Genomic DNA, 22,289 nt, shown 5'->3' with positions numbered 1-22,289 from the left:
ATCGGGAGCTCCTTGCCGTAAAGCTGGCCTTGGAGGAGTGGCGCCACTGGCTCGAAGGGGCGGAGCAACCATTCATCGTCTGGACCGACCATAAAAACTTGGAGTACATCCAGTCCGCCAGGCGCCTCAATCCCCGTCAAGCTCGTTGGTCCCTCTTCTTCAGCCGCTTCAACTTTCTCCTCACCTACCGCCCCGGATCTCGGAACGTCAAACCAGATGCCCTCTCCCGCCAGTTCGCCCTGGAGGATAGCCCGGTCACCGCAGAAACAATTATCCCCTCCTCGTGTGTGGTGGCCGCGGTCCATTGGGATATCGAGGACACCGTCCGAGAGGCCCAGACCAACGACCCCGACCCAGGTAACGGCCCTCCAGATAAACTGTTTGTTCCCGATTCTGTCCGGTCTCAGGTGCTCCAGTGGGTCCATGCCTCCCGTTTCGCCTGCCATCCTGGTGCCGGTCGCTCTCTCTCCCTCCTCAGGAGACGCTTCTGGTGGCCCACGATGGACACAGACACCCGGGCTTATGTCGCCGCCTGCCAGGTATGTGCTCGGGCCAAGGCCTCCCACTCACCCCCTTCTGGTCTCTTGCATCCTCTCCCAGTTCCTCGTCGCCCTTGGTCCCACATCGCCTTGGACTTCGTGACGGGCCTTCCCCCTTCCCAGGGGAACACGGTGGTTCTCACCATTGTGGACCGCTTCTCCAAGGCCGCCCATTTCGTTGCCCTGCCTAAGCTCCCCACAGCCAAAGAAACTGCCGACCAACTGACCAGTCATGTCTTCCGACTCCACGGCATCCCGGTGGACATCGTGTCCGACAGAGGGACCCAATTCACCTCTCAGGTATGGCGGTCTTTCTGCAACAGTTTGGGGGCCACGGTTAGCCTCACGTCCGGGTTCCATCCACAATCTAATGGGCAGACGGAGCGGGCCAACCAAGACCTGGAGTCGGCCCTACGGTGCACAGCCTCCGCCAACCCCGCGACCTGGAGTACTCACCTGCCCTGGATAGAGTACGCTCACAACTCCCTCGTGAGTTCCGCCACTGGTATGTCTCCCTTCGAGGCATCGCTGGGATATCAACCCCCTCTCTTTCCCACGGAGGAGAGGGACCTCGCCGTCCCGTCTGTTCAGCGCCATCTCCAGCGCTGTCGCCGGATCTGGAAGAAGGCCAGGGCGGCCCTTCTTCGGGCTGGAGCGCGCACTAAGGCGACGGCCGATCGCCACCGTGTCCCGGCGCCCGTATACCAACCTGGCCAGATGGTTTGGCTCTCCGCCAAGACGGTCCCGCTGAAGACGGACTCCCGTAAGCTGTCCCCCCGATTCCTGGGACCGTTTAAGATCATGAGGATCATAAATCCATCGGCGGTGCGCCTCCAGTTACCCCCGTCTCTCCGGATTCATCCGACCTTTCACGTCTCCCAGGTTAAACCAGTCCGGACCAGCGACCTGTGCCCTCCGGCCGATCCCCCACCGCCCGCCCGAGTCATTGACGGCCACCCGGCGTTCACCGTCCGCCGCCTGATTGACGTTCGTCGCCGTGGTAGGGGCCTCCAGTACCTCGTCGATTGGGAGGGTTACGGTCCGGAGGAGCGATCCTGGGTGCCCAGGGCACGCATTCTGGACCCCGACATGGTGAGAGACTTCCACCGCGCTCATCCTGACAAGCCTGGGGGTCCACCAGGAGGTGGACCTTAGGGGGGGGGTACTGTCATGATGTCAGTTTTCCCTGTCCTCCCGTGCTCTCTCCCCCTCCCCTACCTGTGTGTCTGGAGCTGGGTGGAGTGCCTGACTCCTCCCGTGCACACCTGGGGTGCATCAGCCTAATCACCACCACCTGCTGCTGAGTACAAGAAGGCTTGGCAGTCTACACTCGGTGCCAGACCGTCCGCGTGTAAAACGTGAATGTTTCTTGCTAAGCTTTGTTATATGGTACTTTCCTGCAAATGCTCATTTGGATTTATGCACCCTCCAGATTCCTGCCTCTACTCGCCCAGCTCCTGCCGCCACGTTCCAGTCCCGGTATCGCTTCCAGCTCGTCTTGTCTCCTGCTCGTCTCGTCTCCTGCTCGTCTCGTCTCCAGCTCGTCTCGTCTCCTGCTCGTCTCGTCTCCTGCTCGTCTCGTCTCCTGCTCGTCTCGTCTCCTGCTCGTCTCGTCTCCTGTCCGGTCCTGGTCTCTGGTTTGTCACCCGCTCCCCGCTCTGGTCTTCGTCTGATCCGCCTGCCCTGGTACCGCACCTGCTTCTATCCCCGTCCTGGTCCTGTCCTGCCCGCCTCTACCTGCACCGCACCCGCCTGACCCGTCTCCCGCTCCCCGGTTCCTGTACCTGCTCTTGTGACCTGTTTAAAGACTGCATTTTCACCGCTGTAAATAAACACTGTTAAAACTGCTCTGGTCTGCATCTTTTGGTCCTATCCGCACCGTTACGACACATGTTGACTGTTGAGTTAGGCATTATAATTTACTCTTCATCAAGGCACCATTAAGGCCGGGGCATGTTAAGAAGCGAGTGAGCATGTTGTTCTAGATCTCGATGTGTTCAAAACAGTAATTTGTCCAGTGTAAAAAAGACTCCTCCACATGTTTGCTCGGAGCACAGCCTGTGTCCTGCCCAATGAGCCCCAGGAAGCGCCTCACTTTGCAGGCTTTTTCCAAGGAGGAGTCCAGTCACTCCAGAGAGAAAACTTAGCCTACTTTATTCAATACTTTTTGATTGATTGCCAAGTGAAGAGGTGGCAGCTAAACTGCGGTACAGATCTGTCTATTAACTTACAAACTTATGGGACGTGTAAAGTGTCAGTATTTCAAAGTTTGATATCCTTAATGGGCATTTATGTAAGCTTTTCACTCATCCAAGCGCCAGTCTTTTGCAGTCTGCAGAGTAGAGCCCTAAATTAAATGTCAACTTTATTTTTGGTAAAATTATGTGTTTTTTTGGCTACAACTTTATTCTTGTAAAATTATGACTTTATCTGGCTTTGACTTTATTCTCATTAAAATACAACTTTAATGTCAATGTTATGACTAGATTTTCATAGCACAGCATATTTTTTTAAGTGACCATTATACTCTCATTGTAATTTATTTGATTTTCAATTTTTGTCTTTGATTTGATTTTCAATTTCTTTTCTTTTTTTTTTAATTCTTTTACTCAACCTCCTATTAAAAATATTCTGCAAACTACAGAAAATTGTCCAAAGAAAAGGATGTATAATGTTTAAATTCAAGCTGTAGGGCAGGTAAACAGTTGGCTCCTTTTAACTAAAAGCAGCTACAGAATGTGACGTTACTTCAACATTGTATTGAGAAGTGATGATATTTAACTCATTCATAAGGTGAATGGAGATGGATTTCCATGGCCAATAAGATAAAACTCCCCATAACAGTGTTGTGGTTACATTAAACTTGTACCTGATGTGGGGGAAAGAAGACGTGATTTACACTTTCACAACATTTAATTTGATGTCATTGATTAGCAATAGCACGTTGATTGATTTGCGATAGCACTACAGCATGACATATAAACAAACAGCGCTGTGTGATGACGTCTCTGGGCTGTGGTCCAGTGGTACAGGTGTAAGTGGAGGCCATAGAACCCTGCACCATCATGCTTGAGCACAGTGCGGTGCAAAAGGCCTGGTGTGAGTGCAACCTTAGAACTCTGCTCCCTTCTTGTATTTCCAATGCAAGAAAGTAGGGGAGATAAAATCTATTCTTTTCCAAACAGATCAATTTAAACTTAAAATTTGATTAATCAGTTTTATAGATTTTTTTGCTCTGCCGTACCTGAGCCCATTGAAAACAACCCTGGATCCTTAGGACTAAATGTAAGGGTTATTATTGGGCTAAATAATAAGATTCAAGCCATAAAAGGTTGAATTAGTAACTTCTTTAACTCATTACAGATGCAAATTTAGTACTGAAGTGTTTTATTCTGCTATTTATTATTTTTTTGCAGCTCATGATTTTTATCAATATTGTAGATTTGGATTGTTTTTTGTGGTTTAAATCTGCTGTTTGGTTTTTGTGTGACTGGCATATCTCTATATTTACTTCGGTAATATGTCGTCCTTCAAAATTTGTTATCGTGACAGGCCTAGAGAGAAGGAGATCCCTGACCTGGACACCTTACTTGAAAAGTAGTGACGGGCCTCTGAGTCAAATGGCGCCATATGCTTTGTATTGCCTTATGCTCTCACTGTTGTTAGAGTATAGGTCCTTGGATTACCCTGTCCATAGTGTGCTATATTGATGATCAAATCAATTACAATTTCAGGTATGTGACAGAGTGACATTAATCAGTGGTGATCTCACTCTGTGAATAACACCATGAGTCACTTGGTTGAATGTTTAGATGCCTTTACTACTGCAAACACATATCTCAAAGCATCGTGTGACACAGACCAATATAGAGTCTTGCCCAAGAGCTTTTCCATAATGTGAACAATAAGGAAATGAACCATCAACCTGGCAGTTGGTCAACAAATGACTGTAATCCCCAAGGCCATTCAGTAAGGACACACAGAAACTGGACATTTTTGACGTTATTGTAAAAATACATGTCTGTTTTTTTTCTTAAAACTAACATAATGTAAATAAAATAGAGTAAATGAAAATGCGAATGTGATTGATTGTGAAAAGGGCACATTTTTACCATGTTCCAAAGATATGCATTTTTGTGCATATTCTATCGTTCACTTAATAAATGCCAACATTTTATTCATTCTTACCTTGCTACTCCTACAGATTGTAATTAGTTGCTCAGGTAATATATCAGAAAATAATGTAGCTCTAGTTTGAATCCTAAACTGGTACATTAAACACTCAGGTCAGCATCAGCATATTAGCACTCGTGAGTAATGACCTTAACAACGAGGTCAGCGCTAAAATGATCACAAAATTCATAAAGATAACCTGGTAAATGGTGTTTTTGTGTTATATTATGATTCAAATATGTCCTCATGTGGTAAACCTACAGCTCAATGTGTCGTTTAGCCTATTAATATTTACAATCCAGTAAGTTCTGATACATTAAATTTAATATAGAATATTCATCAACAGTGACAGTCAAATGGCTTGTTGCCTTTTGACTTGCGTTTCTTTTTCACTTTCAAAATGACAGTAATGTGTTCTCTTAGCGTCTCATCACTGGAGTGTTGACTCAGAGGGGCAGATATTTCAGAGGTTGGACTTATGTAACACAGAGCGTCAAACAAAGCACATAATCAGGTCAGGTCCAGGCAGTGATTTCCTGCTATTTATTCTGGAAATCAGTTGTGAAAATACATCCATCTTTGGGAGAAAAGTAAGCAGTTTTTGCTTTAACTTATGGGACTAGCTGGAGGTAACTCATTTGTAACATTCAAGGCTACCACTATCATATCACTATCAAATATTATTATATTTGTCTGTACTTTAGATTGGTCTCTAAAATCAGATCACATGAAATCTAAATGTTTGCTTCTATTAATTAGATTTTATTTGTCTTGATAGCTGGGAACATAAATATGGCCGTGTAGGGAAACCAAGAATAGTGGCTATCTAATATAAATTATTGTTCCCCTGATTTATTATCTATGATGTTTATTATAAGCCTACATACAAATCAATTGGCACTTATTGCTTTGTGCATTAATGCCAGTGCATTAACCTTGTTTTCCAAGTTAAGAAACTGCAATATATAAACTACACTGACCGATATTAAAATAATTTCTATCTATCCATATATATCTATCAGTGTAATCATTTTGTGCTGTTGTCTCGCACTAAAATATTAATATAGATCTCTTTATCTAAACAGTTGGTCTGCTCAAACTATAATGTGACCTATGCATTTAAGCCCAATAGCTGATTTGCAAAATAGCTGATAGGCCAATATGACTAATATGGACTATATATTAAATACCTTTGATAATACTTCTTGAAAACACACAAAATATACACTTAATAAAATCAACTTGCTCATATGATATTTACTTCTGCTTCTTTTTTCAGAGTTGGTGTGTAACTGCAGCACGGGGGCGGAGGGCATTCTTGACCCTGACGATTGTGACCCTAAAACAGGCCAGTGCTCATGTGAGATGGGCTACACGGGGCTGCAGTGTGAGGACTGTGAGGAGGGCTACTTCACCAACGGGACCAGCGGCTGCCTGCCTTGCGCCTGCGACTCCTACGGGGCTGTCAACCACCTCTGCGACAGGTCAGGACAGAGTTCACTCTAAGCTGTCCCATAATTCTCATTGCACTTAACATCACAAATGTCTTAACGAACCACAAAGCATTTAGGGCCTTTTGCAGCAAATAATTATTTAGCTCAGGTCCATTATACATACAGATGATCTTTTATGTGGAAATAGTGTCATGAATTGGATATTTATTGGGTTAATCATAAGTTTAAATATAGCCATCATTGATTTTTGAATAAGTGTACTTTTGATGCCCTCTTATGCAATTTTCCTATTTATTCTGGCTTGGGACTGTGATGAGTACATTGACAAAATAGTAGCACAAAATGATATTTGCGTCTGTGTAGTTTGGAAGCATCAATTAAACATCTATCTAGTTAATTCAGGATTGTGTGAACTTCAACAAACCTCAGCCTAATAGTTTTATAATGTTAGACCTGTATTGGTCTTAGGTACAGCTGCAAACTATACCATATATTCTATGAGCGTGACAAAGAATGTGTGGGACTTTGGGTTTGTACCTTTTTACAGTAGCTTCTATCTTTAGCTGCAGCACAGTGTCGGTCTGGTGAGCTGATGGGAGCCGCGTGCTGTGAATTACTGACTCTTATCTAATATAATCTAATGGAGGTGGACACAAAACAGGATCAGCCAAGTCCTGCAAGAAAACACTGACTATTGTGAGATCACTCGTTCAAGATGCAAAGTAGTTAATTGACTGAATTAAACTTTTGATTACTATTTCTGATGTGGCCTGTGTAATCCCTTGTCATTCAGGTCTGATCCATAGTAAAAGACAAATTTAAATCTGTCAACTGGACAAAACGTTGTAAACATGGTGTCCACCAGCAACCTGACGAGAACTGAAGAAGTGGCTTGGATGAGCAGCGAAATGTCTTCACTTCTACAACGTTTTGTCCAGTTGACAGGTTTAACTTTGGCTTTTACTGTATTCCTGATGTATTAATTTTGATATTTTGTGATCATACAACATTTGTGTTTCTACTTGGTATTGTATTTTAGGCCATATAGGCTATTGTAGACCTTCAACCCCAAGCAGATCTTCTGTTTATGGTAAAGTGTCCAGTGTTGTGTAGTTTGTTTACTGTTCCCATGACGGTGTTGCAGCTTATGATATTTTCTTGCTTATTAAAAGAGGAATATTACAGGGAAATATATCACATTTCTTTTTGTCATCGTGGTTTATTGGAATTGATTACTTTTTCTTGTTTAAAGCAATGTTTATAGTTTTATAAAATATATATTTTCCTCCAAAGTCTGACCTCTGCTACAAACCACACATTTTGCCAAGCTGATTGACGATTAGGAATCAATCTTGAAATTCAAATAATTGTCTGTGTCTCCAGATACAGAAACTTCCATTTCAAGAATAATAACAATTTTTAATTTAGTGTAACCAGCCTATCATAATTAATCAAGCATCAAATTGCTTAGGCTATAATATGGCTCTTACAGCCCAAGGCAGTTATTTTAATTATGAAGCAAGTAATCATAAATGTGGAACTATTTCAAAATATGCAATTACCAAGGTAGAAAAAAATAATAGTATTTGAAATTCATAGCCTGCCAGTGTAGTTGATAGTTATAATTTACGTGAAATGGCTCTAACCTGTCGTACGCGGGGCCTTTAGCTGCAGTCCTTGCTTTTGTCTGCGTGGGCTTCTATCCTCAGTAAAAATAGTGTCTGCACTTTCTGTCCCTACACGAGGAGCAGAGATGGAGCTCACTGCAGAGGATTGTGTCAAATTCTGGCTTTTACGTAACCAGCTGCAGTCAGTGGCTTCAGTGTTACTCTCTCTTCAAAAGTAATAGCGGCAACATACACCACAACTTGTGATTGTAAACTATATAGACATTTTAAACAAGTGGAGCAGAGATGCCATTAGCTGTCGTATGGTGGCTGTTTGGATAATTAACTTAGGAATTAAAACTCAGAAAGTTAACACCAACAACTATTTTTACAAAATGGTGAATAAATCATTTAAATATGCCGTTAGTAAAATTGGTATTTGATTTAAACATGTTTACTTCATGAGGACACAAATATGCAGTGTTTATTGTTTGTATTTGTATATCAGATTTTCTTTCTTTTTTTTTTTTTCACACAACCTACTCCTTTCAATGTAAAAATAAAATAAAAACTGGAATAGAACAGTCAAATTGAGGTGCAAAATTCTATACTTGACCAATTGTAAGCCCTTGTGTGCAGGTTGTGTGTGTGGGTTCAATTTACCCATGAAACTAAAACATGCAACAGCCCTCCTGACCAAGACCTTGGCTCAAGGTCTGGGAAGCCTATTTTTGGAAACTGTTACTTTACTTGTATAGGCCTATAGACCAGGAGTCGGTGAGCTAACTTTACGAAAACGCTAGGTAGCTATAAATTTTAACAATTGCAAGAAATATAAGTTCATATAAGAGTCACAGGTAGCTTTAGATTGGGTCCAGTTGTATGCCTATAAAACATAAACCATTGTTCAGCATCAGAATTATATAAGAGATTTCTGAATTATACTTAATTGTGCTGAATAAGTAACATTTAGAAGGGTAATTAATCAAATAGAGTTACTTGGAAGGGGGTGGAGAGCTACTGGTAGCTTCTGAGCTGCAGGTTGGAGACGTCTGCTATAGACAGACCAGCTCACAATAAAATGCTGCTTTGTACAGTGCAATCCCTTAAAGATTATCTAACATGAAAATGTTATTGCTTAGCCTGGAATGTTCCACAGTATAGCATGAAATGTATCCATCTTCATGAAAATAAGCAAGTGGCACCACCAGTTAAAGTTCAAATTTTTGTAGGGGCAAGCCCATTCACAGTAAGATTGCATGTTTATAAAAGGTAGTTTTAGAAATTACCACCTCTGTAAATTAGAAAATGTAAGATAAGTTTAATGCCACATTGTTGGACATTCCACACGCACACCAAAAAGTTGCACTGTTCACCTTTAAAGATCATCATAAAAACTCTCAATAGTCTCCTTATACATTCATGTTTACAGACAAAAGGGTTTGTTCAGGGCTAAAGCGTTTTCACACGTAATTCTCAGACCGTCTGGACCCTGATAACCTCGCTAACCCGCTAACGTTGCTAACCCGGCTATAGCCTCAGCCTGCAGCCCCCCATGGAGCTGATTACCCTGAGTTACACAGATTAACAGTGTCTCTGCCCCTTTAACTTAAATTCATTATGGAAAAAGCTCCTGGACGGACTTGCAGTGAATTAGTGCTGCTTTAGACCCATTATAGGCTCCACCAACCTGCGTGGTCACTGCCCACAGACGACATTGAGACCACCTTGAGAATGGACATAAAAGTGATTGATCTGCTTTTTTCATTGAGAATTTATATACAGGGACATGGGGTGGTTGGAAAGAGGATAAGAAAATACTTAGTTGAAAGTACAATATATTTGGTTGACTGTAGCTACTTTTTTATTAATGTGTATCTACTTTATGCTAATGATTACTAATAATAATGAAAAAAAAAAAAAACTAGAAGCATTTTTTTTTTTTTTAAATTAGGGTTGCAAAATAATTCTTATGCTGTTTCTTTGATTCTTGATGGCACAAGCTTGAAATGGCAAATCACAATGTTATTATACAGTCCTGCATCTGGTATGGTTTTGAACTTCTAATCAGTAAATATTCAGACATTCTGCTTTTCATGTAATAGACCTTTCTGCATCAAAAATATATTCCTAAAACTCCTCCATATTGTTGAGGCTTTAGTGTCAGGGACTCAAGGATGAATAATAACTAATCATAAAAAAAAATCACACTACTGTATATGAGTAGATATTTAAAGTTGCACTTGTAATCTAATGTAATTCTAACCATGTAATTATATTTTTCTCATTTACTATTTACTCTATGTATATAATTTTATATGCATCTTATTACAAGTTTCATCCTAATCCACTGTTGTTTTACTGCTGTCTCAGCTCCTCTCTAAACCTTCAAATACACAAAAAGGCACTGCAGCGCTGATGTAAAACGTTGCTGAAATTGCATAAAGTACCTTGAGTAGTATTTTCTTTTTTAATATATACTGTAGTACAAATTTGGCAGCAGCAGATCTACTTGCAATGTAGTCTGATTCTAGCCATTTAACTGTACTTTACTTGAGTACACATGCTTTTGTACTTTATTGTGAAAGTTGTTGTCAGAAAACTACCACCATCTGTTGCACTAAACCTTCACTGATTGTCCACACTGTTTAAGTATTAAAAGTTCCCCTAATTTCACTTGAACGCTTCACCCCTCGCACTTATCCCTGAGGTCGCGGTACAAGGCGGGGGTCAAGACTCGTGTCTATTATCCAGATTTAGGGGGGGCCACCTAAGCCAATCTTGGTTTAAAATCCTCAGACCATAACAGCGTCTGCATAGCTTGGTCTTACAGGGATCATCTGAGGCGTTCAGCTAGTTATTAGTGGTTTGCGTATGTCATATTGAAGCATTAATATGGTGAGCTGAGTCTGCAGTGCTGTGTTTTTACTTCAGTGGTTAAAAGGTCTGGAGAGGGGAACACCTGCATATAATCGTCTTGTGTGGCTTTGGGTTTGAAGAAGAAAAAAAAAAAAAAAAACTGCACCGGTAATGGTTTCAGATTACCTATAGACTACTATTAATTTGTTTAAATTAAATGTTGAGAAATTACATGACTTACTGACGTACTGCTACGCCACAACTACTGTTATCTTTTCTTAGGAGTTAAAATACATACTCCAATACTTTATGTGAGTCTGTCTGGTCATCAGACATCGGTGAATCATGCCCAAATTCAGATGGGTATGATTGATGGGTGAATTAGCAAATCAGGGGCATGCTTGGTCCACCAATATCGGACCAGACTGATATCTCTCTACAAAGAGATATCTTTGGACAGACAAGGAATAAACTATTAATCACAATCAAATCCAAATCATATTTCAAATAGTTACAGGTACCAAATTTCAAAGGCTGTATGTAGAGTGACCTCTGCAAATATCCTTGATGCCTTTTTATAGGTAAAAACCTAACAGTGTAGACTAAACCTCAATTTCTGAAATGTATGGGGTTATAAAATTTGTTTAAGTCTTTTGTTTAAAATGTACCCTGTGAACTGCATTTCGCCTAGAAAACATAACTCACAATAGCTAATCTCTAGCTTTCATAAATATAGATTACTAACCATATATTACTGTACAACTAGGGCATTTGACAGATAGTGATAGCTTGTTGTGTTCAATGTAAGTCTCTCCAATGGACTTTGGCTGTACACGTTTTTGGTCGCTGTGTGTTCATTAACTTTTACTGTATTTCGTGGGAACATCTGATATTTACTTGAGTTGTGTTTGGTGCTGCCATGCCGACGACAGTGGAAGTGCGCTTTAGGGCTTATTTGTTTAAGGAACCAAGTTACATGTCAGGACATCTCTGTTTGAATAAGCTGCTCTTAAAAAAAACATTTGAAAATGTCAATCTGGTTTTGTGAATCATTTTTAATGTGATTAAAATGTATTATTCAGTAACATTCAAGCTGCCGCAGTATTTCCGTGAATGACATCAGCCGCATGTACACAAATCTGGAGGTGCAGGCGTCAATGGTGTTAAGTGTAGATATTTTGGGATTGCTCCTGTATCATGATTGATGAAGCGTTGATGGATGTTTTCAAGATGTTACTAAAGATATCTGCTTTTCTGGAACGACCATGCTGAACTGTGATTGGTTTAATCTACTGGTCACTCATTTTGTCATTTTCTAAATCAGATGCTAATTTAAATCTAAAACTTAGATACTAATTTGAGCAGGTATTGACACTAAAGTCACATCCACAGGACAGAAATGAATCTTTCCTGAATAGTAAAAGCCAAAGTTAAATCCATCAACTAGACAAAACATTGTAGGAATGAGGACGTTTCGCTGCTTATCCAAGCCGCTTCTTCAGTTCTAAACTGAACCGAAGATGAGCAGTGACACGGACTATGGATCAGACCTGGACGACTGAGGGATTACACAGACTTCTTTCCTGAATAGCTTTAGAATAATCTAGAGCTGTATCAGAACAAGGATAAGACCACATTGACTATTATACACCCCTGGACCTCGATGGGACCAACCATGATGACTGAGGGATTGCACAGATATAAGGCCACATGGTAATATAAACTAAAGTACTATGATTTAATGTTGAAAATTACATTCTATTATTCTATTAAATAAAGAGCGTTTATTGGTATCGGACTCAGGAGTACTGAGTTTATTCTTTAGTAGCTTTTAACAGTATAGAATCCAAACACAATTTTGATACAAATAGTAAAAGAATCACTCTCAAATGTCTTAAAATCCACCTAGACAGGACCTGTGAATGTTTTGTAACCTGGCTACACTGTAATTTCTAGTTCAGATAATTACTATAAAGCTATCATTTACTGTTAATCCTTATATTTATCATATCATGGAAATCATTGACAATAACACACCTCAAATCCAATTCCTCTAGGCCAAAACAACTCCTTTAACCCAGATGACATCTTTAACATCTTTATTCAATGTTCCTAAGAGCCATAATTCAATTTACTCATCTCCTCCCTTACCTCCTGTAAACCATGTCATAGGACCTGAACACACTACTTAAGTTACTCAATTTGTCAGATCAAAACGTGACAAAAAGCTGTAAGGGCCGCTTGTATCTGTCATAACTACCAGTAGGTGGATTTAGGTCATATCCTCTGGGCACTGTGAGTCTGTGAAGCCTGTCTTTGGTACTGTGCTGTACTGTAGGGGTCTATGGGAAGGCGCCACTGTGTGTAATGAAATATTGATTGTGGCTGCAGATGTTTCCGCCTCTGTGTCATCTGTCAGCGGCTCTGTGCACATTACATGTTCATATTATGAGGAGTAAGCAGAGGTAATATGGTGCACTGATGTAAGGTTGGGTCAGCATGATGGAGAAATGTTGCAGTATTGAGTAGTGGTTATTAATCTGTTGTATTCCTTTGTGACATTCCATGGTGAAGCCAGAGGTTAAAGAACATAATCTTATTGTCAAAATACATGAAAATAAATCAAAACTACAGCTGAACGATTTGGGGAAAATGTCTAATTGCGATTTTTCTTATAGGCATTGCAATTGTGGTTATATATAATTGTGGGTTTATTATATAAATTTACAATTTATATAATAGTTTTAATAATAGGATTCTGTTCAAAGTTCACAATTTTAAACTCATCCAGAAGAATTAACAAAAATACTGAAATATGAATTGGCAAACTAATACAAGAACATACTGTGCACAAATAAATTATATTTAACAAAGCAGATGCCAAGCTTTGGTATTGCTTTTGTCTCATTTACAAAAACAACATTCTGCTTATTTCTAAATTCACAATGTTGCACCCAGTCTTAGAAAACACTGCTGCTGACCTCGTATTGTTGCCTAATGAAGCAGGAAATGGCTTGGTTATAATTGTTGCTAATTTGGGACTTGAGATTTCCATCCCTACGAAAATTCTTCATACAATATCAGAAAAACATAATGACTTACTAAAAACCTTGGTATGTCATGCATATCTGCGACTATGCTATCTTTAATTTTTCTCTCCATCATTTAGCTTTTTTTTTTTGTTGGCGTCTACCCTATCCTCTGCATCTGTCAGGCCTGAGTCAGCGTGCTCATGTTTCACCTATTTTTGCACAATTGGTATTCTGTTTCAAATCAGGCCAAATCAGGACATCAATGTAAGAAATGTAAACTAAAAATAACTGTTGTATACTTAGATTTGAACCCATTAACTTCAATGTAACTTTGCCTTCTATTGTCTAGTATAGCCATAGTAATACCTATATGATAAAAAATAGTAGCTTAGCAGCCTTTAAAGAGGGGGTATTATGCAGAATCTACTTTTTGGAGCTTTTTACCATGTTACAACACATGTTTTTAACCTCATCAAAAACCTGCCTGAAGAGGTTTTATATGTTATGCATGTCTGAGTACTCTTGCGATCTCTCCCGAGAACCATTCAAAGCGTTCTGCTGTTAGCTGTATGAGCTGGGACAATGCTCAGCCCACAAGCCTACGTCACCCATGCCCCTGCACAAAAATTTTTCATAAATATACAAAAGCATCATACAATGTGATGTGCAATATTTTCATTAGCGGAATGCACACACACTGAAGGGGGAGTGTCATAGCACAGGGAGCACGTAGTGTCAAAAACGAAAGTGAAACTGAATACGTGTTGTTTTCTGTGAATATAGCACTTGCAAAGCAATAAAATGTAACATCTAAATATGATCTAAAGTTCTTATAGAAGGCCTCCTCTTTAAAAACTTGAGCTAAAATAGCTGTCTGTATTTTAGAGACCTCATATCATTGTTCATTCATGTTCACACAGTGCAGTCAGACAGATGGTGCCCCTGGGGTCTTCCTCTTTCGACCCCACAGATGTTGGTATATATTTCCACTGTAAATTTGGTACCTCTCCCAAAACACCTCTGGAGAACGTCTCTGGAGAATAACAGTCACACCTGCACGTCTGTACAAGGCCAATGAGGGCATACAGTGTGGTTCTAGTCTGAAATGGGTTGACATTTTTATATGTCAAGCCAAAATTCACCGCCTCAGTCACACTTAGGTTTGGTGAGCTTCTTCTAAAGGCATAGCCGGCGTGGGACAGACTTTTTTTTTTTTTGCTTTTTAGCTTTTAACCTGATTTTTTTGTTACCTTTGTAATTAGTGCTCTACCTCATGAAAACTGGCAAAAGTTCAATATTTTCTCTGTTATCATGAATAAACAAAAGTGAATTTGTTTTTACAATGGCTTCAGAAAGTAGTGCCATTATTCAACCTCAAAAGTGTGATTGTTGTCATATTAATCTTATGACCCACAAATGTTTACCCTTATGGCTTACAGTCCTTTTAAACTGACAAAATAATAAGTTTGGATATTTCTTTCAAAAACTGCACATTTCTTATAGAGTTATGCACCTCTTATAGACTCTTTTCCTTCTTCAGAAATTATGACATCATCAAATTGTAGTATATGAATGAAACAACCTGTAGGCCTTATGTTATATTTATACTTTGATGCTTTGGTATGTGCTAAATCATTACAAAGGAATCTATGAGCATATTCATATCCAAATCAGAATTTAGACACTTTTGTGTTGAACTTTGGCAGACCTTGCTTTGAGACTGTTGAGCAATGTTTTATTTAGAAGATGTCTGGACTTGCCCTGTGCTTTTTAACTGTTTCAGGCCTCAAGGACACTACATATCTCCCATTTTGTTTTCACTGGTATTTCCCGCTCTGATAAAGGACTGCAGGTTAGCATCAGAAAAGGGTACAATGTTTTGGGCTTAAGAGTTTAAGATGGCAACTTTCATGCACTTTTAGCTCTGTGGTATGTTTTTCTTGTATATCTTTTTTTTCACATTTGCATATATTCTATAATATAAGTTACTTTTTCTTAACCCTCATTTGTAGTTAGTTGGCAGCTTCAAAAAGTTACCCTGGTTTTATTTGTAATCATACAAATTAATTCACGTATTTAAATGAGGGTTCTCAGCTTGGTAGATTTCAGCGGGCCTCATCTTTGTTTCAGCATTTTCTAAAATGCTTTGTGCTGGCTTTATTTTGCTTTGCCTCACAACATTGTCAATATGTTTTACAATTTGGCGCATTTTTTTTTTTTTATCACTCCTCACATTTGGTGTTGACAGTTTTACTGCTGTAGACTTGTACCACTATTAATCAGTCATACACCTTTCATATGAGGTGTCTTGCCTAAGGATTAGGACTGAAACGATTAATCAAGTAAATCGAGTAGTTTGATTACTAAAAAGCTTTGATTCTTATTTTATTGCCTCGATGATTCATTGAATTATTATAATTAGTTAAAATCATGTCAAACTAAAATGCACAGAACCATTGCAGGTGCTTTTTTTCCGCATGGAGCCTGCATGGCATTACTGCATATCAATGAAGAGAGCGAAGGAGTATTTTAGATCCACGAGTGAGTTTAGGAAGCAGAATTTAGTTGTACCAGAGCACGGAAGGCTGCGACAATGAAAACAGTTCAATATAAGAACAAGGGGAGGCGAAGACACAGAGGCTAAAGCGAACAGCACATGGAGCTAGTGCTGCAAAATGACTCTACCTCAGTACAGACAGAGCTCAAAGCACAGCACTGCAGGATAAACTCATGTACATGTGGCCTGTTTACAATACAACCTGTTTACATTTACATTGGTAATAAATATTTAAGGGACATTTGAATGTGGTCTATCTATAATACAAGTGAAATGTGTTTGGGTTTGGTTTTTTTGTTTGTTTGTTTGTTTGTTTTGTTTGTTTGTTTGTTTGTTTTGGTATGGGGACATACTGATGTGTAATTAAGAATAAATGTGAAATTTCAAGCAAAAAAAAAAAAAAACTACTTTAACTATGAACCATAGCATAAAAAACACAAATAATATGCTTTTACAGATATTATATGGAAGATTAAAAAAATTAATAGGTTACTCAATTAATCAATATAAATAATCAATAGACTACTTAATTACTAAAATAATCGATAGCTCCAGCCCTACTAAGGACACAATGTCAGCCTTGCCATTATCAAGAGATAGAGCTGGCAGGCTTTTTGTGCTTTTTTAGCTGTTAGGTCCTAATGTTTTCACAGTGTATTGAATGACTTGTCTCTCCTCAGTAGCTTTAGCTTTGTGCAGGCCCAGGCCTGTCTGAGCGTTATGTCAGAGGTGGTCATGTGACACAGTTGAAAAGGTCACTTGTCTCATGCAGGAAATCGGTTACTTAATCTTTTTAGGATTTGTTTTTATTTTTCTGCTATATCTGGATCCACTGAACGTAATTAGCCTCTCTGTGGTTTATTCAATAGCAGTTATCGCTGAACCGTATTGCAGGAAGTAGGATGTTTCTGGTTGAATCTTGGCATTCTCAACCTCGTCTGCTAGTGCTTTATAATCTTTGTTAAATAACTTGGAATTAATTTTTCCACCTTTTTGGCCTGCTTTGTGTTGGCCATCATTTTAGATAGCTACTTCATAGTTTTAGTGCTAGTTCTAGTTGTTCCCAATTTTTACATGGAGTTACCCCTAAATTTGTCTCACAATCTTAGTAGATTAGATCCACCTTTTTTAGTCATACGATACCAAAATTATCCTAGAAAACATTCTTGAGGATGCTCTACAATTTCAGCTTTTTAACTAATTTCAAGTACTGGTAAGTGCTCCTCAGAGGTCCCTGTACTTCTTGTTGGGAAACACTGCTATATAGACTTTGGTTTAGATCTGGTGTTAATTAATTGTGGCTTTAACAGCCACATCAACTCAATAACATCTACAGCTTTTTACTTGACTAAGTAAAGTATACTATACTTAACTACATAAAAAACATAGTTTTTTGGTATAGATTTCTGCTGACTTGGAGAGACTTTTCCGTGCATTAGTCTCCAGTAGGTTAGACTACTTTAACCGCCTGCTCACTAGCCTCTCCAAACGAGGGTCCTGACTAGAACCAGGAAGTACAAGCACATGCGTCCTGTGCTCAGGTCTCTGCAGAGGCTTACTGTAGCTGAGAGAATAGACGTTAAAGCAGCTCTGCTTGTGAACAAGTTTCTCCATGGCCTAGCACCAAAGTACATCTCCGACTTGTTAGTGCCATATGAACGATCTCGCACTCTGAGGACTTCAGGGACTGGCCTCCTTCTGGTGCCAAGAGTCAGGACTAAACATGGGGAATCACCATTTTAGTTTATGCAGCTAAAACCTTCCTGAAGATGTGAGACAGGCCTCTACTTTGACAATGTTAAAATCCAGGCTCAAATCAGTTCTGTTCAGCTGCACATTATTTCTCTTCACTTTTAATGTTAATTTTACAATAATTATTTATGTTTTGATTGGTTTGTATCGTGATTTTAATACTTTAATGTCTGTAAAGCACTTTAGCAGAACCACTTTGTGTACAAATTGTACTATACAAATATGCCTATGTGTTAATAATAAGATTCTGTTCAAAGTTCATATTTTAAACCTCTTTAGATGAATAGCTTCTATTCAAATTGCTATTTTATTTGATTGTGATTAACTGTGCACCTATAATGTTATTGCCCTTATGAACTCCTCCTTATGTGTAGTGCAAGTGTTTTTTTGCTGTCTGTCTTGTTGAATAGCCAGCTCAGAATGGGGTTAAGCTTTGCAGCGCGTGTTATACTGACCTACTTAACATGTACTACCCGAGCAGTGACACCACTCAAAAAAAAACAATAACACAAGACCCCCACCCTCATCCAACACTATACGGATTTTGCGGGGCTTTATGGCTGAGTGATTTTGGAAAATATGCAATTCTAATTTGTCTGACAGTGACTGTGGATGTGAATACATTTTGAGTTATATTTAATTAAATTTAAAAAAAAAATCCCAATGCACATTTTAAATTGAGATCAGAATTACATGTGGTTAAGAATGTACAGGGTTAGAGATTTTATAGTTTGTTTTTTGTATGTTTTTTTGTTCTTTGCAGGAGGCATTATGTTACATAATTAGATCGTATTTTGCGACCCTTCATAATTGTAAGGTTTAATTATTCTTCCAGTTCCTATACCAATTGGGTGTTAAACGGAAGCCAGGGAAGGACAAAAAGAAAAGATGCAAAAAAATCATGCATGCAGATTGCAGTGGGTTGCATTGGAAACGTGTCCAGTGGCATATGACAGATTGAGGTTCTCTGGTGCAGGTCAATGCTTGATCTCAGGCGACCAATCGGATTGCAGCATGGTCCGTGTTGGTGCATTAAAGGATGTATGATTTATTTAAGCGTTATGGCTATTATTAGCATATTGTCGAACCGTGTTTTATGTGACCAGGGACTCTTTATTAATGCAAAAGACTTGGCCACAGTTGCTCAATACATTTTTAAATAGGGATAGAGGCATAAATTGAATTGAGATAAGCGTGGTTGTATTGCAGTCATGGCGGAATGACTGCTATTCATTCATTTTCTGATTTACTATAGCTCTTGAATACTTTTAAACATGTCCATTAGGAAATTAAAACATGCCATAAAGACAATGCCAATACTAGTCTTTAATGCCGGATTGTATGCAAATTACGCGGTCAGTGTTTGTCCATTCGGTGTAGTTATTGCTGTCAACTTCATTACACTGCAAGACACAATAGATTTAGACAAAAGAATGTAATTTTAAGAGCAGAATAACTGGCTCTTGGTCTGGATCTGATATGGATCCAGACCAGTTAAAACTATTCAGGCCCAAATTGTGTCCTTTTTGTGTTTTGTTCAGTTTATAGTTTCAATACTAATTTCAGTATCTGGGTATCTTTCTTTGTTTTGATCACCTTAAATGATAATGTTAAATGTTATGTTAAATATATATATAAAACTTGCTATATTTGTCAGAAAATTCCCTCTTGATGTGTGTGTTACTATAGACAAAATCCTACTGTGTACTAACTGGACTGTCCCAACCATCCACAAACTGGTTTCAGCAGGCGTGTGCCAAATCTGTACTGCTGCCTGTGTGCCACATGCCCATGCACACTGCTCTTTTGTGATGACGCTCGTGTACTGTATTTGTTTACCACACACACTCTCACACACACACATGCACACACACGCTTTCAGACAGGATAGGTCCACACAGGCTGCACGAGGGGGGGATTAAGAGCCCAGGGACAGACAACAGCCAGAGCCAAAATGTGGTAGAAATGAATGGAAAGACTGTTTGGAAAATTATGAAAATAATATCCTGAAAAAATATTCAAAGTTATGGGTTATGTCATATCTTGCCCGAGGACACAAAGCCAGTATGTATCAGCCAACAACCCCTGGATTTGGGTTTAATGAAAGTGACTTTTAAAATGTGATAGAAGTTAACAGACAACACTATGGTTTGTGAAGTTGTAAACAAAAAAGTTGAGAAAATAATTAAAGTAGAAACTTATGGATTATGCTTGGTCTTGCCCACAGACACAACGGCAGTGTGGATTCCTGTCTAAAATGTGTAAAACCAACATTTAATTGTATATGACTAAAAAATACTTGATCATCAGCTTGTCTCCATAGAGATATTGCCTTGTCTGCATGTTCCACAGTATGGCATTGAATTCAGACTAAAAGATGATGTCACCACCAAGACACAGGTTAAGTCTGTGAAGAAACAAGCCTTTTCACAGACAAAGAAATGTTATTGAATTTTTGAGCCAAAAAAGCACTGGTAATGGAATAAATTAAGATTTTTTTTAGCATTATTGTAATTTGATTATACATGCACCTTATCATTTCTCTGTACTTTTTACTAATTCAAGCTGCCATAACAAATGATTTTGTTAATACAATTAAAGGCTAAGTACATTTTTTCTTACTTTCCCTCTGGGTTGTTATGGACTCCTAAATCGTAGTTTTCTGTAAATGAACACTTAATTCCCCTGTGCCTCTGTAAGCTCTGGCGCGGGCCTCTTCATTTGCATTAAGTGCAGTTGTCTTAACAAAGCCGTGTTTGTGATCGGACCCCCGCACACGCTTCCCCAAAGTCCCCTGTCACTCCAAGTTTTCTTCAGCCAGTTTGAAGTCTTTGTTACTTTTTGGGTCCAAGTTCATTGTATGAGGCCTAAGACTGATCAGGAACTTGGCATTGTTCTCCATAAGAATGACACTCTTTATTGTCCTGTGGGAAACAATCAAATCTCACTGTACATTCATTATTGTACTAATTCTACTTTGTGTACAGTTAAAAGACTGGCAGTAACACCATAAACAGGTCATTATTGTTCGACTCCACATAAATATAAATGATGAGCAGATTGGTCTACACGAATACACTGCAAATCACTGAAGGACTCCTTTTGGTCGATGCTCAAATGTTTGTTTCTCAGCTGACCAAAAATGAAAATGTTTTAGTGTGCTGAGGGCCAAATAGATTAATTTGCCTTTATTTAGTATTCTTTGTTTAGGAGAATAGATTGGTTTACTTTCTTCCAACAACAGTTTATTCATTGCTAATTTAAACCAAATTTAATATATCTTACAAATCTTACCAAAGCCTGGTGGGCCAAATTTTACTCTCTGGAGGGCCAAGTTTGGCCCGTGGGCCCCTCTTTAGGCACCCCTGCCCTAAAATACGACCTCTGCTCAAAACCATGATATTTTGAAAGAGGACTGATCGTAGACCTGCCCATTAAAAATACCCAGGCTGATCATTACTAATGACGTGAAACTGATTAATTGCACAGCGCTATTATTTAAGTTGGTGCATTAAAATTATTACCCATAGAAAAAAAGAGAAAAGTGGAACTTGTGCTTTTTGTGAAGAGAATGGTATAAGAAAGACAAATCTGATTTGAATGTTTTTTTAAATTAATAATGTATTAAATTATATTTATGTAATAAATGTATTAACCTTTGAAATGAAATGAACTGTGTGTTATTGCCAATGGGATCAAACATAATAGGATTTGTGTTCCTACTCTGATTTTCTTATGTAAAACAGCAGGCCACTGAAGCAGAGCGTCTCTAGGCATTTTCAAATGGGGCACTGACTGCACTTGATACAGGCCTTATGCAACCAGACCAACATCCTACCATTGTGTATTGGAGCACATAGTACTGGATTTACTCATTATTTACTGTTACAGCTTTTTTTGTTTGTTTTTGTTTTTTTTCACTGATATGGATTTTATGCAAAATATTTTATTTTGAGCAACAGAGTAAGGTTAAATGATTTTATTCATGGGTTTCAATTTCCTATTATATGCAAACCTTTGAAGATTCAAAAGGTGTTTGATGTTTTGTTGTAAATTGTTAATCGCTATGGCAATGGTCCTAATTTTTCATCATTCTGGACCCAAAAATAGTTTCCTGATAAATATGGTCCATGCATTTACCCTTCAATTCTGCTGAGGCTGCCTGTCAGGAGCAGTGGGGGATCTGAAGCAAGATCCTGGTCTAGGTATAGGATTGGTGTATTTTGTATCATAGTGTATGTAATGTGTCACCTTTTTAAAAGCATCGTGTCAAGAAGGACCTCAGTAAACATTCCCAATGATTTTGACTTTTATTT

At 39.1% G+C, this 22,289-nt stretch overlaps 1 protein-coding gene across 1 annotated transcript in view; it reads left to right on the top strand.

Moving 5' to 3' along the window:
* Positions 1–22,289, top strand: part of LOC117376442 (multiple epidermal growth factor-like domains protein 9) — a 49,529-nt gene that overhangs the window by 8,688 nt on the left and 18,552 nt on the right. Inside the window, exon 2 of the mRNA XM_033972925.2 lies at positions 5,992–6,196. Coding sequence (XP_033828816.1) covers positions 5,992–6,196 — 205 coding nt within the window. The remainder of the gene's footprint in view (positions 1–5,991; positions 6,197–22,289) is intronic.

Source organism: Periophthalmus magnuspinnatus, chromosome 9, assembly GCF_009829125.3.
Source record: "Periophthalmus magnuspinnatus isolate fPerMag1 chromosome 9, fPerMag1.2.pri, whole genome shotgun sequence".
Classification (NCBI taxonomy): domain Eukaryota; kingdom Metazoa; phylum Chordata; class Actinopteri; order Gobiiformes; family Gobiidae; genus Periophthalmus; species Periophthalmus magnuspinnatus.
The sequence above is the reverse complement of the archived record's forward strand: the minus strand, read 5'-3'. Positions and strand labels throughout refer to the sequence as shown.